Source organism: Engraulis encrasicolus, chromosome 24 (genome assembly GCF_034702125.1).
Source record: "Engraulis encrasicolus isolate BLACKSEA-1 chromosome 24, IST_EnEncr_1.0, whole genome shotgun sequence".
NCBI lineage: Eukaryota > Metazoa > Chordata > Actinopteri > Clupeiformes > Engraulidae > Engraulis > Engraulis encrasicolus.
In genome coordinates this window covers 16,534,356-16,548,133 of record NC_085880.1, presented here as the reverse complement: position 1 = coordinate 16,548,133, position 13,778 = coordinate 16,534,356, and the positions used below count along the sequence as shown (strand labels likewise).

At 44.9% G+C, this 13,778-nt stretch overlaps 1 protein-coding gene across 7 annotated transcripts; it reads right to left on the bottom strand.

Moving 5' to 3' along the window:
- Positions 1 to 7: 7 nt before the first annotated feature.
- On the bottom strand, positions 8 to 12,498 carry znf451 (zinc finger protein 451). Of its 7 annotated transcripts, none has more exons than XR_010033129.1 (17): positions 12,395 to 12,498; positions 12,009 to 12,078; positions 11,821 to 11,910; positions 11,610 to 11,723; positions 11,386 to 11,497; positions 10,857 to 11,010; positions 10,348 to 10,474; positions 9,648 to 9,807; positions 8,433 to 8,580; positions 6,752 to 7,730; positions 5,318 to 5,583; positions 3,899 to 4,455; positions 3,408 to 3,479; positions 2,864 to 2,941; positions 1,445 to 1,480; positions 680 to 769; positions 8 to 163 (listed from the first exon to the last, which is right to left on the bottom strand). XR_010033129.1 is itself a non-coding variant. In XM_063191528.1 (16 exons), the coding sequence occupies exons 2-16, from the start codon at positions 12,066 to 12,068 to the stop codon at positions 123 to 125; spliced, it is 2,994 nt and encodes a 997-aa protein (XP_063047598.1). In that variant the 5' UTR covers positions 12,069 to 12,078; positions 12,395 to 12,498; the 3' UTR covers positions 8 to 122. The 7 variants fall into 7 exon arrangements, 4 of the variants coding, with proteins under 4 accessions (XP_063047598.1, XP_063047599.1, XP_063047600.1 ...); XR_010033130.1 differs by having other exon boundaries at positions 1,445 to 1,477; XR_010033131.1 differs by lacking the exon at positions 1,445 to 1,480.
- Between the last annotated feature and the right edge of the window lie 1,280 nt (positions 12,499 to 13,778).

The following is a 13,778-nucleotide window of genomic DNA, read 5'->3' as shown; positions in this document are numbered from 1 at the left end:
AAAGAAGTCAAGCATTCCTGTTTTATTTGAAGTAATTATGTACATACAATACAAACATAAAAATCATGAACCGCACATGTATGTCTCAGACAACAAAAACAAATACATGTTCTTTTGCAATATTAGAACTCTTCCAAACTTCTTCTTAGAGCTTCTTCCAATTCTGAAAAATAAAATAAGACAAGACAAAAGCTGGGGTCAGAATCTTGTGATATTACTGTTAGGACACATCAAATTGTCCATCAGAATTCCTATTAACACAAACTTGTGAACATCAGCACCTAGTTACAACACTGTGTCTAACAGCTGTAAAGGCTGTCTATATTCTATAATATTTATATTCTAGGCATCAGATAAGGCTGATTATTATGTTTTAGTAGCGCAACAAGTTCAGAACAGATCCCTGCCTGGCCTATGACTGGAAATGTTCACAAATACCATTTGCCTTGTACTCATCCTGTACTGTGAGTGTGAGGAAGAGAGAGCATGGGTGTGTGTATGTCAACTGATTAAGGCATTTTGCTATAAGTTTACTGCTATGTGCAATTACGTATGTGTATTAGATCTCTGTGTATGTCTTGTATCTATGCATCTATGTATGTATGTAAGCTGTCAGACACCTTAATTTCCCTTGGGATTAATAAAAGTACCCTACTCTATTCTACTCAACTGTACTTGCCTGGCCTTCTATTCATCCAGTTCCCTTGGCTGGGCCTGGCCAAAGCCTGGACAGACCGAATCCTTTCTGTCACCTGCTACATCTTCACATCTGCATTCACATTACATGCAGATTATTGGCCAGTGGTGAAAGTAGACCAGTGCGCACCAGTGCATAGCACCGGCATAAAATGTACAGCCGGTGTGCAGTACTGGTAAGAGAATAGGGTAAATGCTGGCCAAAAATTCCACCTTTGAAAAAAGTAAAGTGTGCACTGTTACGACACGAAAGCTTCTTTCACCCCTGATTCACAGAGTGAAGATGCTTAATTGTAGGCTGATCCCATGCTAAAGAGGGACCCAGCATTGGTCAGCAAAAGAAAAGCCACCTCATCCAAATTGCTACTTAGTTTCCCTTTGTCATGAATTAAGATGACATAATGTAGGTATGTAGGCACAGTGTTAAAGCTACATCTGTTTTTTTAACTACTTAATAACGACAGCCCATATTCATCACTCTCTAGATGGCTTTAAAGATGAGAAACGAGGAAAAAAATGTACATTTTCACAAGACACAGGATTGTATGTTCAAAGATGGGAATAATCAGGTGTAAATTTAGAGAATTAATCAGGTGTAAAAGAGATCTAACTCTTACCAGGAGATTGATTACCCAGGTTGATACATGAACACCGCCCGTGAAATTTCAAATGTGCCTAATTATCAGAACACCACACCAACCAAGTGAAGACAGTGCCCCCTGCCTGCAGTGAACTGCACTACACATACCTATTTTGGGGTCATGCTCTTGCATGCATGTGTCTGCTGAAAAAATATGATGTCATCAGACACTGCACACTCTCCACACTCTACGAGTACATTCCAATATACGGACTCCCTCCTCAGTTTGTGCTTGTGACCTCGCATTTCACTGACGCCCCGCCTCCATGGAGAAAACAATTAAGTTTCTCCCGCTGTCAGCCCAGCCACAACAATTTTTTGGGGACTATTCTTCATTCACCATGCCGTTTGCAAATGAGAAAATGACATTAGAATTGCGCTTTTGCGAGATATTGAAATACAATTCTGTTGTCTGTGATGTATTACTTCCTGGTACGAGGCCACAAGCACAAGTGGAGGGCAGGAGTCTGCATATTGGAATTCAACCTACATATGTACAAAGGGTGGACATCAAACTAGTTCCTCCTGTCCTTTCCTGTTGCTTTTGGCCTCTGGCCTCGGTGTTGTCCCGTCTCCACGGAGAAAACGTTGGGCCTTTCTCAAAGCCTAGTGCAGTGCACTTCCAAGTGTATCAGCCTAATTAGTCACACACTGCACTAGGTTTTGAGAAATAAAACTTACCCAATGTTTCCTCGCTGTCAATGGGGGGGATTTTCAGCAGTCAACATCCTGCTTGCAAACAAGATTGTTTTTTGGTTTGGTTTATTTATGGGTATAGGAAGACAAAAGATATCCAAGGGATAACATGTAAAAGTGTAAACACTTATTTCCAACATGGTCCCTGAAGATAATGGCCTTTGTATTGTGCTTTTGCAAGAGGTTGACTAAAGCCCTGTCTGATCATCAATGACTTCAAGCCGTGCACCAAGAGAGCCAAAACCAACAGGAAAGGACGAGAGGAAGTAGTTTGAGTTCCGCCCACAGATACTCTATATGGCAGCATACACACACAGGCATATGCAGAATGGCTAGTTACTGTAGACACTAACCATAATCAAAGGCATAAGCAGGTAGCTAGACACCAATCCCCGTCAAAGGCATGGGCAGCATAGATAGCTACTGTACGTACAACAGCACCAACCATAATCAGAGGCATGGGCAAATTGGATAGCTGGACACCAATCAAAGGCATAGGCAGAATACATAGCTATTGTACGATACCAACCATTATCAAAGGCATAGGCAGAAAAGATGGCTAATGTATGATCCCAACCATTATCAAAGGCATAGGCAGAATAGATAGCCATAGTAAGATACTAACCATTATCAAAGGGGGTGGGCAGACTAGATAGCTATTGTATGATACCAACCATTATCAAAGGGGGGCGGGTAGACTAGATACTGTATCTAATGTATGATACTAACCATTATCAAAGGCATAGGTAGAACAGATAGCTATTTTACGATACCAACTGTTATCAAAGGGGGTGGGCAGACTAGATACTGTATCTAACGTATGATACTAACCATTATCAAAGGGGGTAGGCTTCTTTGCTTCTTCTTCACTCAGGGCCAGAGCACGCTTCAGCTCCTCATCAGACTCGTCTGGAAATGAGAGGACATATTCAAATATTGCATTTCAAATGTTCAGGAAACTCGTCTATAAATGAGGAGTTTTAAATAAAATACTGCATTTCAATTCTTTATCAAACTGGCCTAGAAAGGAGAGCAGCTTATAAAATACCGGTACTTGAAATACGTTGAGAAGTATACAGATATAGCTGAGTGGGGATGGGGCTTAGTTCCGTTTGTCTATTAGTCAATCTTCTAAAAAGAGGGGCTTGTGATGAGGTCAAGGGGGCATCTGACGGCTTGTGATAAGGTCAAGGGGGCACTTGTTCAAAAAGGGTTGAGCACCATTAAGGAGTGTGTTTTTGGCTAGTAAGATGAACATCTACTAGCCATTTGGCTGGTCACGAAAAAAGCTAATTTTCAGCCCTGCTCTTCAGTAAGACACAATGAGGAGAGTACAGAAATACATAATGGTCAATAGGGCCACAAAAGTACACACCGTCAGATTTCTTGTCTTCTTTCAAAGGAGAGACAATTGACATGGCCCGTTTCACGTCTTGAAATTCTTCTGCTGCAAAAATGGTGAATTACAAATAAGTTAACATTAACATGTACTATATACTGTGAATTAATGTGCAAAATGAGAAGTCTCATTGATATTTAAATCATTAGTTTAATTGCAGAGGGAATACCCAGGTACTGCACACCTAGCTAAAAAGCAGCCCATCTCTTCCCATCTGTATTCTTCAACCCATACATGGTATTTGTGAACATCACAAAACTATTACCAGATGCCAATGTGTTAATTCCCGGCTCAAAAAAACTCAATTTTATAGAGCCGTTCTGCATCTGCTGACTATAATGAAACACTGAACAGGTTGAACAACCAAACAGGCCGATTGGCATGTTGAAAGGAATCTGAACCTAGATTTGATTAATACCTTTGACAGAGAACATTAAGTGCTATGTGTATGTGTATGGTGCACTTACCATTCTTCTCCGGCAGTATCTCCTGAGCGTGCAGTATCTTGGCACTAGTTGAGGCCTCCACTGTCTCCACTACCTCCTCATCTGGGATCTGGCTGCGCGCGCTGGCACATGGCTCCAGGGGGCAGTGCTGTGCATGATAGTGGCTGTGGAAGGCTGGCACGTCATCGTGTTTCTCCGAGCACGTCCCGCAGACCACCGAGAAGCCTTTGTTGGGGGTGGCGTTGGCGGCGTGCTTGGCCACCGCGGTGCTGTGCTTGGTGTGCACGTGCGTCTTGATCTGTGCGTAAGACGGGGCCTGCTGGACGCAGAACCCGCAGGAGTAGAAGCACTTGAGCTCGCTAGCTAGCTGCTTCATGCAGCGCGTGTAGACGGCCTTCGCCCCCTCCTTGGGCAGCTCCACGGCCATGCAGCCACACAGGCCGTCCGGGTCGCTGGTGGTGGAGTCCGGGTCTGCGTCGTCGTCATCCTCCACCACCACGGCTGCTGCTGCTGCTGCTGGGGCCCTCTGCTGCTGCTGCTGCTGCTGACGCTGACGCTTCTGATGCTCCGGATGAGGCCTGCACCATTACGAGCAAAAAAAATAAAAAATAAAATAAAAAGTCAAGATCACCATTATCCTTTCTGTTTCGTCTGTCTCCTGTCTTTGATAGTGTAATGCATACTGCTGCCGTTGCCAGGGCTCACTTGAAAAAGAGATTTGTATCTCTGTGTGATTTTGTTCCCTGGTTAAATAAAGGTAAAGAAGAAGATTATTGCAGTCAATATTGAAATCAGGACTATTCAAATGATTTAAAAAATATATACATTTCTTAAGGATTTATTTATAAATCTCTGTCAAGCTCAGTCAGATTTATTTATAAATGCAAGCAATCATCACACCTCTTTCGCTTTTTAGCAGCACAAGTACTGTATAATCGAGGAAAGGAAAGTATTGCACATGTGTTTCTCTTTCAAATCTTACAAATAACAGCAAATAATCACCTCACTCTCAGATCCATAACATGAAGACTGAGATTGCTTGACATGAAAATCACATTTGCCATCAAAATCACAGAAATTTCCTCTGTGATCAATTAAGTTAACATTTAACCCATTGATGCTTGATGTTGCGTTGCGCTGCCCTGGCGCCTGGAGCTGCATTACGCAACATTCAGGCTCATGAGATTTGAGACAACTTTATTAAAGATCTCTGTTTGTTTGAGATGAATGGACACAATCTAATGAAAGATGAGGGTCTTGGCGTTTAAATGCAACTTAGTGCGTATTTTCATGTGCGTCCGAAGCTGAGATATTTAGGTTTTTAAAGGCTGTGTGTTTTAAAGGCTGAGTGTAGCTTTTCTTAAAAAGGCCTCAGGCATTCAGCACCCTTTTTTGCAGGTGCCTTAGGCATCAATGGGTTAATAAATAGCACAGGCTCACTCTGTATGCCGCTTTGCTGTCGTCCTGGCTGTGGCTGGAGATGCGGCTGTGGTGCCTGTAGATGTGGATGTGGCTGTGGATGTGCTGGGCTGCGGTGCGGGTTCCAGACAGTAGTAATCCTTGGCGTGTATGCTGCTGTAGTGCTGCTGGAACTCGTCCTCTGTGTCGAACAGCATGCTGTCACACAGGCCGCAGAAGTAACGTGTGGCGGCTGCCGGCTCCAGGCTCTGGTGCTCCGTGAAGACGTGCCTCCGCAACGTGGCTTCCTGCAAGGAAGAGTATTAGCAAACATTGTCTAAGAGAGAAAGATGTGTTAAAACTAGAGATGCACCGGATCCAAGATCCGGTTCCGGGTCCGGCAGGATAATAGGGTTTTTCACAGGATCCGGATCCGGTTCCAGGATCCAGGATCCGGTAGCCGAGGCTTTTCAGTCAAAATAGTTTGAGCCAACGTGATAAAAAGGGCCCACATGTGTGAGTGGGCTATGTGTTTCAACCCTTTCATAGGATCTGATATCCAGTTCCGGATCCGGCAGGATCTTAAGCAGTGGATCCGGTATCCGGCAGGATCCTAAAAATCAGGATCCGGTACATCTCTATTTAAAACCCACCCATCCAGTGTGCTCAAAATTCTGTCTCCTAAGGGGGCGTTGTCCCTCCTTCTTCTTCTCTTTTCGTGGTGTTTGCACAAGACGTGCGCTATCGCCATCTACAGCACTAAGGGGACTCCATTTATTCTCAACCTCAAGACTCCGAAGGTCTCCTAATCAAAGGTCTCCTAAAGGGGCGTTCACCCGACGTAAAGAGGATACCGGAAAAGAACCCGGGTGATTTATCTCCCTCTCATATACGATTCTCTGGTATTCGTGTAGGTCAGTGTAAGTAGTGTGGTCTCCAATTATTTTCCCCCAAGGGCCAAATTATGTAGCGCAAATGAGGCTGAGGGCCAAACAAATCGCCAAATCGTATAGCCACAGATGGCATACGTAGGAGCAGGAAAGGATCTCCACACTGCTTGCAAAAGACTTCATTTATTTGGAGCAACGTTTCGATCATAGATCTTCTTAAGGCATCTTACACAAGTTAAAAAAACAGTCAGAAGAAGATCTATGATCGAAACGTTGCGCTTTGAACTTTGAATTCTGAGTGGCTCCACCCCTGAAATATCCTAATGAACACTTGTGCTGCCAAGTTCCACGCTTTTATCACCTTGCCAGCAATTCTTCCACCCAAAATTTGATCTTTTCATTAATATTCGCTAAGCTATAAACTACCGTAATAGTATATTGGTCTGACCAAATGACAAAATGTATTGTCATAATGAATACTTAGAAATTGATGGTGGCAGAAAATACTCATGAAAAAGATGACATTTGTGAATGGGCAGCAATGAATTCTGAAAGTAAACTAAGACGAAAATATTTCATACTCTACCTTGAAGAACTTCTGGGGGCAGAGGGCGCACGCCAGCCGCTGGAAGCTGTGGGCCGCCATGTCACCGCAGTGGGCCTGTACCGCCGCCTCCGTCTCGAACAGCTCCTCACACATGCGGCACAGCCACGTCTGCTGGTCGGGCAGTGGAGAGGCAGACGCCGCCGACGCCGCCCCTGCACCACCCCCACCCCCAGAGCTGGTGGAGGCGGCTTCATCCAGGAGAGGGTGTATCTGGGCTTTACCGCCCGCCCCTACCCCCGCCGCTGCTATGGCCTCTTCCTGTTTCTCCAGGTAGAAGGTGTGTCCCTGGTGCTCGGCGGCCACGTGCGCCATGATGTCCTGCATGCGCGGCAGGTCCAGGCGGCACGGCCGGCAGTGCAGCAGGAAGTTGGAGAGGTGCGCGCCGCCGTGGAAGCGGCTCATGTGCAGCCGGGTGATGGACGCCTCGCCCATCAGCTTGCCGCAGACGGCGCACTTGTGGAACACCTGGTTGACCGCCAGCAGGTGCGCGGTGGCCTGCGCCTCCTCGGGGAAGCGCTGGCCACACTCGCAACTCCACACCGTGGTCAGCTCAACACCACCACCTGACCCAGGCAAGCCTCCGTCAGCCGAGGCTGTTCGCTTCTTCCGCTTGGCAGGGGTGTCCTGGCTGCTCCCCTGAGGGGACTCCGTTTGCCCCCTGGCCCGCTTGGACGGCCCTGCGCCTGGGGTGGACGATCCTGCTGCCGGGGCTCCTGGAGCCCTGCCGGCCAGCTGCAGGGTCTCCTGCACATCGCTGTAGTGCAGCAGGGCTTTCTCCATGCAGCCCGTCAGCTCCACGTGATGCGCCGTCTGTTGCTTGTGCTCGTCCATCTGGAAGGGCTTGTGGAAGAGCTTGGGACAGGCCGTGCAGCGGCCCAGGACGCCCATGCGCTGCCGCATCACCTCGGCGACCGTCTGCTCCGCTACCGCCATGGCTGTGGCGTTCCGGCAGTGCACACTGCGGGGGAGAGCACGGGGGACATTCTAGTGTTGACAACACTTGGTTTGAGACAACTCCGCACAACCTTTTGACTGCTTCATTTAGTATTACTGAAATGATACTGAATGCATAAAAACAGACAAACAGCGTTTTTCATTCTAGAAGAGGTGAACAGGAAGAGTTGTTGTGGTGCGCACAACCACACCAAAAGCACAACAACATCAAAATCAGACGAACATGGGCAAAACCATAACTTCAATGGCAGAGTTGACACAAGTGATCAGCAATAGTAGAAATCCTTTTTTATAATAACAACAGCTATTTTAAATACATCTGCAAAAAACTGTTCACTGCTTCATTTAACATAAATTACATGACATCACATACTGACATCACATGCACAAAATCAAAGAGGTAGACAAAGGGTCTTTCTCAAATGCTAGGCCAGTGTCCTTCCAAGTGTATCAGCCTAATTAGTCACGCCCAGTGATTGGATACTTTTTGGTGAACTCTACAGAATATCCAATCACTGGGTGTGACTGATAAAGGGTATCCAATCACTGGGCGTGACTAATTAGGCTGATACACTTGGAAGGACACTGGCCTTGCTTTTGAGAAAGACCCAAAGAGTGTGTGTCCGTGAGTGAGTGAGTGAGTGAGTGTGCATGCTTTCGTGCGTGCGTGTGTGTTATGACTAAATTGTTGGGTAGGATGACGTACTTGAAATGTGCCCGTGCCTCCATGTGCGACGCCAGGCGTTTTTTGCACCCCGAGCATCGGACGCTGGAGGTCACGTCCTTGCAGAGCGCGATGAGGCGGTTCTTGGCGTAGCGGGGGACAGGTACAGGCGTGGCCACATCTTTGGAAGCTGCAGTCCAGGGAAGAGGGAGCACAACAGATGCCAAGGTCACTCACTGCTACTAGACAGCCATTTGTCCAAACACATCATTTCGATTTACATGCATGGTCACAAGTCAATGTACTGTAGATGTTGAATTACGTAGTTGTTGAATTTAACAGCACATAGCAACTGAGACTTGCGGTACTGTTTAATCAACTTGACGGGCAAAGGGCATCCTCCCCAGACTTTTCCAGAGAGTTCTGACTGAGTCTAAGCACTTATCAACTTTTTCTGTCTGAAACGGCAGTGATGTATATGGACGCTTCCAAAAGTGCTGCAAGGAAGCTGGTAGTGTAAACTGTTGCTGGGGCAGCTGTGGCCTAATAGTTAGGCAGTTGGTCTCCAGATCAGAGGGTTCCAGGATCCAATCCCATACCAGCTAACCAGGGCTTTACATTAACTTCTTCACCCATCGTCCACTGTGGCTAGTGGTTTTCCTGAGCCACTAGCCATTCAGGTATTCCACTAGCCACATATTTGATGGTGTTTTTTTTTTCTTCATCATGATAGCGTACATCTAACCTCAGAAGATGAGGTGCTAACGCAAGATGAGTGTATAGCTTTCTACATGGAAATTTCTGAGTTACTGAGTTTTTTCTTGAACTTAAATACAAACAATTGATACACAAGGGGCAAACAACAGAATGTAGGTTACGATGATACTTGTGTATAAGGAATAAGCTGCCATCCAAATTTGCTAGTGATATTGAAAGTATTACTAGCCACAGCCAGGTTTTACCAGCATTTGGCCAGTTGGCAGGTGCCAGTGTCAAGCCCTGCAGCTGACAAAATGTAGATCTTCTCCAGTGCTCTCACCTACTATGTCTGAAGTGTTGTTGATCAAGGCACTTATCCTCGCGTTGTTCTAGGCCTAGGGTGTGTATGCAACACTGTGTATCCATAATTAAGTCGCTTTGCAAAAAAGAAGATCATCAGTTGTAATGTAACGGACGTGTGTGTGTGTGTGTGTGTGTGTGTGTGTGTGTGTGTGTGTGTGTGTGTGTGTGTGTGTGTGTGTGTGTGTGTGTGCTCACCAAAGCCTCTAATGCACTCTGTGAAGTGGTCTTTCTCCGTCATATGCTGATGGCACTCTTCCTTGATGTTGAAGAGGAGGCAACAGGATGGACATGCAAAGGCTACCATCTGCTGACACGTCTGGGAGCTCCTATGATTCCCAGGGTTGGATGAGGATATCTACCAAAAGTTCAGAGCCAAAATACAGACAGATGCACAGACGCATGCACGCACGCACACACATACCCATAAACAAACAACATAAATGATTCAATGCTTCTTAAATAATAAATCATTGCTTCAGTGCGGACCATCAATAGACCACAAAATTGGAACCGGCTGCATTACACATTGTTGTCTAATGCAATGTACATACGTATTTTCTAATACTGATGAAAGTTGGTTTTATCTAGGCATATCCAGTATAGCCATAACTTTGTGTTCTCTCTTTTATCTTTTGGTGACATTGCGGATGGTCATTATGTCTACTGACCATTTCCTTTGGCTATGCCCTGTGGGTTGAGTCAAGTTTACCATGTATGTACTATGTCATGTTGGTGTAAACACTTGTGTATCAGGGCTTGCTGTAAGTGTTTTTTTAAAGCGGCAGAAACAACGAAATGTATTTATCTTTGGAAAGAGTATAGTAATCTAATCTAATCTAATCTATACTAATCTAATCACCTAATGTGGGGTGGGCGTGGATAGTTGCTTGTTTACCTTGGCCTGTTGATGCGTCCTCCAGGAGTCTTTGGTGTCAAAGTAGGAGCCACAGGCGACACATGCAAATTGAACAGAAGGATTCCCCTTCAAGAGGATGCTGGGGTCACAGGGAGAGTGGTCAAACCTGAAAAACGACGAACAAGAAAAATATCATGACTTGAACGATCATAATGTTGTGTAAAAATATACATATACCCTTTGCTCCCAAACTTCTTGTTGGGACTTCCTTTCTTTGGATCAAAGAATATTTTCATACATAAAGGCATTTAACTCTTCACATCTTTAAAGCCAAGCCAACCTGTACATATTATTGTCAACATGTAAATACTGCTTTACTTTGTAAAAACTGCATTAAATCTGTCCTATATTGCCCGTCTGCTAATTGTACTTCTGATTAGATGCCAAAAGTGCATTTTAACATCTTGTATTTATACTGACTAACTAATGACGAATTTGAAACTAATCTAATCTGTATCCAAGTCTCATCCATGCTAGTGACCTCTAACCTGATGAGGTGTCCCTCCAGGAGTGCCTTGTTCTCGTAGACGCGTCCGCAGTTGATGACGGGGCAGGTCTGAGGGCTGGCCTTGAACATGGCAGCCGAGGCTGCCGACCGTCTCCTCCACCCTCCTCCATTGTTGATGACGCCCGGCTTCACCCCTGCACCACAACAGTAAGGCTTACGATATCATACATGGACTCATTTTCTGCAAAAATGCAATCTAGTTTCTAGTGCATTCTGCAAACGTCTCTGCTAGAGTGTGTGTGTGTGTGTGTGTGTGTGTGTGTGTGTGTGTGTGTGTGTGTGTCTGTGTGTCTGTGTGTCTGTGTGTCTGTCTGTCTGTCTGTCTGTCTGTCTGTCTGACTGTCTGCTCTTCAACACCTACTATAGAGTTCAGATAAGCCCCCTCTTTTTTAATTCCTTACAAAAAGATTTCTGTTTACATCTACAACAGTGTAATCAATCATCAATGTGTTCAAGGAGCAAGGTGTCTGTAATGCCTATCCATATAAAGCTGGTTATTTGGCATTTACCCGGCATCTTTAGCCACATGTCAACGCAGCGCTTGGCGTCATGGCCCTCTCCATTGCCGTCACTGAATGCCAGCTCTTGTCTGCCATGAGCCTGTTGTGAAATCACCTTCCTCTATAAATGAAAATCAAACACAAATCAGTAGGCAATAACCTGGAATGTTATGGTATGATATTGGTTATCACTAGTTAGCTGGTTTACTCAGCACACACTGAGAAAGGATAACCTTGAAGGCCTTGCACTTGTCAGCTCTCTCTTGTTTTTCAGCAGCCACTTTCCGTGCAAGTCTGTCCAACGTCGAGGTGACCTGGGCTTTGTGCTGGTCAACCTCATCCTCGGCCTTAGGGTGCAAAATGAGATCCTTTAACATTAGCTACCAGGACCACAGTAGGAAATGATTTAAGATACAGTAAATAGAAATACGGTAGTTATGGAACCTTTACATCGGCGCGTGCGATTTCTGAAGACTCTTTGTCATCATCACTGGAGAGGTCAATGAACTCCAGCACGGGCCTGAGAGGACCTTCCTAGATTGGAAATCAAAACATAAGCACAACATTATCACTTGATGTTGCTGCACTACTAATATAGAGCACTATATAACGACAGAAAAAAAACTACTCACGGATACGAACTCCACATCATCATCCTCCACATCATCCACATCGACCGCATCCGAAGACATTTGTCTCAACCTGCCAAAGCAATTTATCTGTGAAGTGGCGAAACCCACAATGACAACAGTCGAGGGCAGCAACGCAGAATTCTGCTGGAAGCCAATGTCCTGGCTAGTTTACTTTTCTGTTTTTACACGTAAGTTATTGGGGGCTAGTTGAAGAAAAAGACATACCATTAGCCTAAAAACAATACTGTTTGGACAGATAATCCTTTAGCTCCTAGCTAACGCTTGCACCCCATGCATGTCGTTAGTTCAACTCGCCAACTACACATGCTCCTTTAAAATGTGTTATCCAATGTATGTCATTAAACAAAGGTTCGACAAACACATACCGGGGGAAGACAAGCGAGCAAACAGACAGGTTACACTTTTAAGTTCTGATTTGTTTTTGTCAAATGTCTTCCTGCTTTCTGCGTGAAGTTGACGACACAGTCACATTTTTACAAATGGCGCCACTGGACAGTCTTTTCCAAATAAAAGTCCCTTACAGTAAGTCATTTTCCTTCGTTTCAGAAGATTTTTATTGAAAAGCAGAACATAGCCTACATTCCGTTTAAAAGATAGAAGATAGCTACAGATGAATTTGTAAAACATAAGGCTACCTTAATAAACATGACACCATTTGAAAAGGCTGTTTACGATTTCTGAACAAGCCACAGTGGGCACGTTCATGCTCAGGCAAAGCGAGAAGCATGTCGCTGCGGCTTGTAGCCAGTTGGACCGTCCAAGTGTAGGCCTACGTCCATATTGATAAGGTCACTTGCTTCCCCCAGGTCCAGGTCGGCCATTTTGATAAGGTCATATTGTATCTCGGCGTGAACGTCAGATGATCATCATCAGATCCATTCTGAAATCGTTGGTGTGCGTTTCAAAGAGCCCAGAGAAAGACGGACGAAGACTTTGTGTTTGTGCGATACAATGGCAGTAAGTGCGAAATGAATTTCATTTCTCTTCACTTTGCTAACATGCTATTTGTAGGCAATTATGGATTTTGTGAATTATGGAATTTTGTCTTGCTCGTAATAGTTGGGTGTACTTGCATTAGGGATGTTAACCGGTAACCGGTTAACCGGTAGTCGACTGGATGTACGGTAACCGGTTAAACATTTTTTTACCGGTTAACCGCCCCCCCCCCCCTACACACACACACGTTATTGGTGTTGTACGCTATTATATGGGCCGATATGATCACTCAATAGCCTTTCTAAAAAATATAACTGTCAGCATGAGCCGTCCCGTGGTGGAATTTATTAAGCACAACAACCACAGCACAGACCATGGCTCTGCTGTGGGAGAGCTCACAGTCATTCGGAAAACGAACAGTTTACCGGTTGCTATAGTGACGCCACTGGACATGACAGGTCCTGTCTGCGCAGTTAAAAAAAATAAAGGCTTACGTGAAAAAATAAATAAATAAGGCTTATGTGAAGCATGGTACCCATTATATAAACAGTTAGAACATATAGGCGAAAAAACTTTTAATGTTGTAAACAAAAATGAAACGACACAAATTGTTACAAATACGCTACATACAAATGGATCTGAAAATACCTTTATGGGGATAGTTGGCGCCAACTTAGAATGTTGCAAAAAATTACAAAGCAGAGGACCTGAAACAAGACAGCCGTCATGCCGAAAAGTGCTGTGTGGAAATATTTCTCAAAAGTCGGCGAGAGTGATGTCAAGTGTTCGCTATGTGACACCAGCTTTAGATAC

What these genes read in the sequence shown, in the direction of transcription:
- znf451 (XM_063191528.1), bottom strand. Translation starts at nt 12,068, where the DNA reads ATGTCTTCGGATGCGGTCGATGTGGATGATGTGGAGGATGATGATGTG. An exon ending in TCGCACGCGCCGATGTAAAG is followed by an intron (nt 11,724 to 11,820) that starts GTTCCATAACTA and finishes TTGCACCCTAAG; the next exon opens with GCCGAGGATGAGGTTGACCA. An exon ending in GGACGCATCAACAGGCCAAG is followed by an intron (nt 9,808 to 10,347) that starts GTAAACAAGCAA and finishes AACTTTTGGTAG; the next exon opens with ATATCCTCATCCAACCCTGG.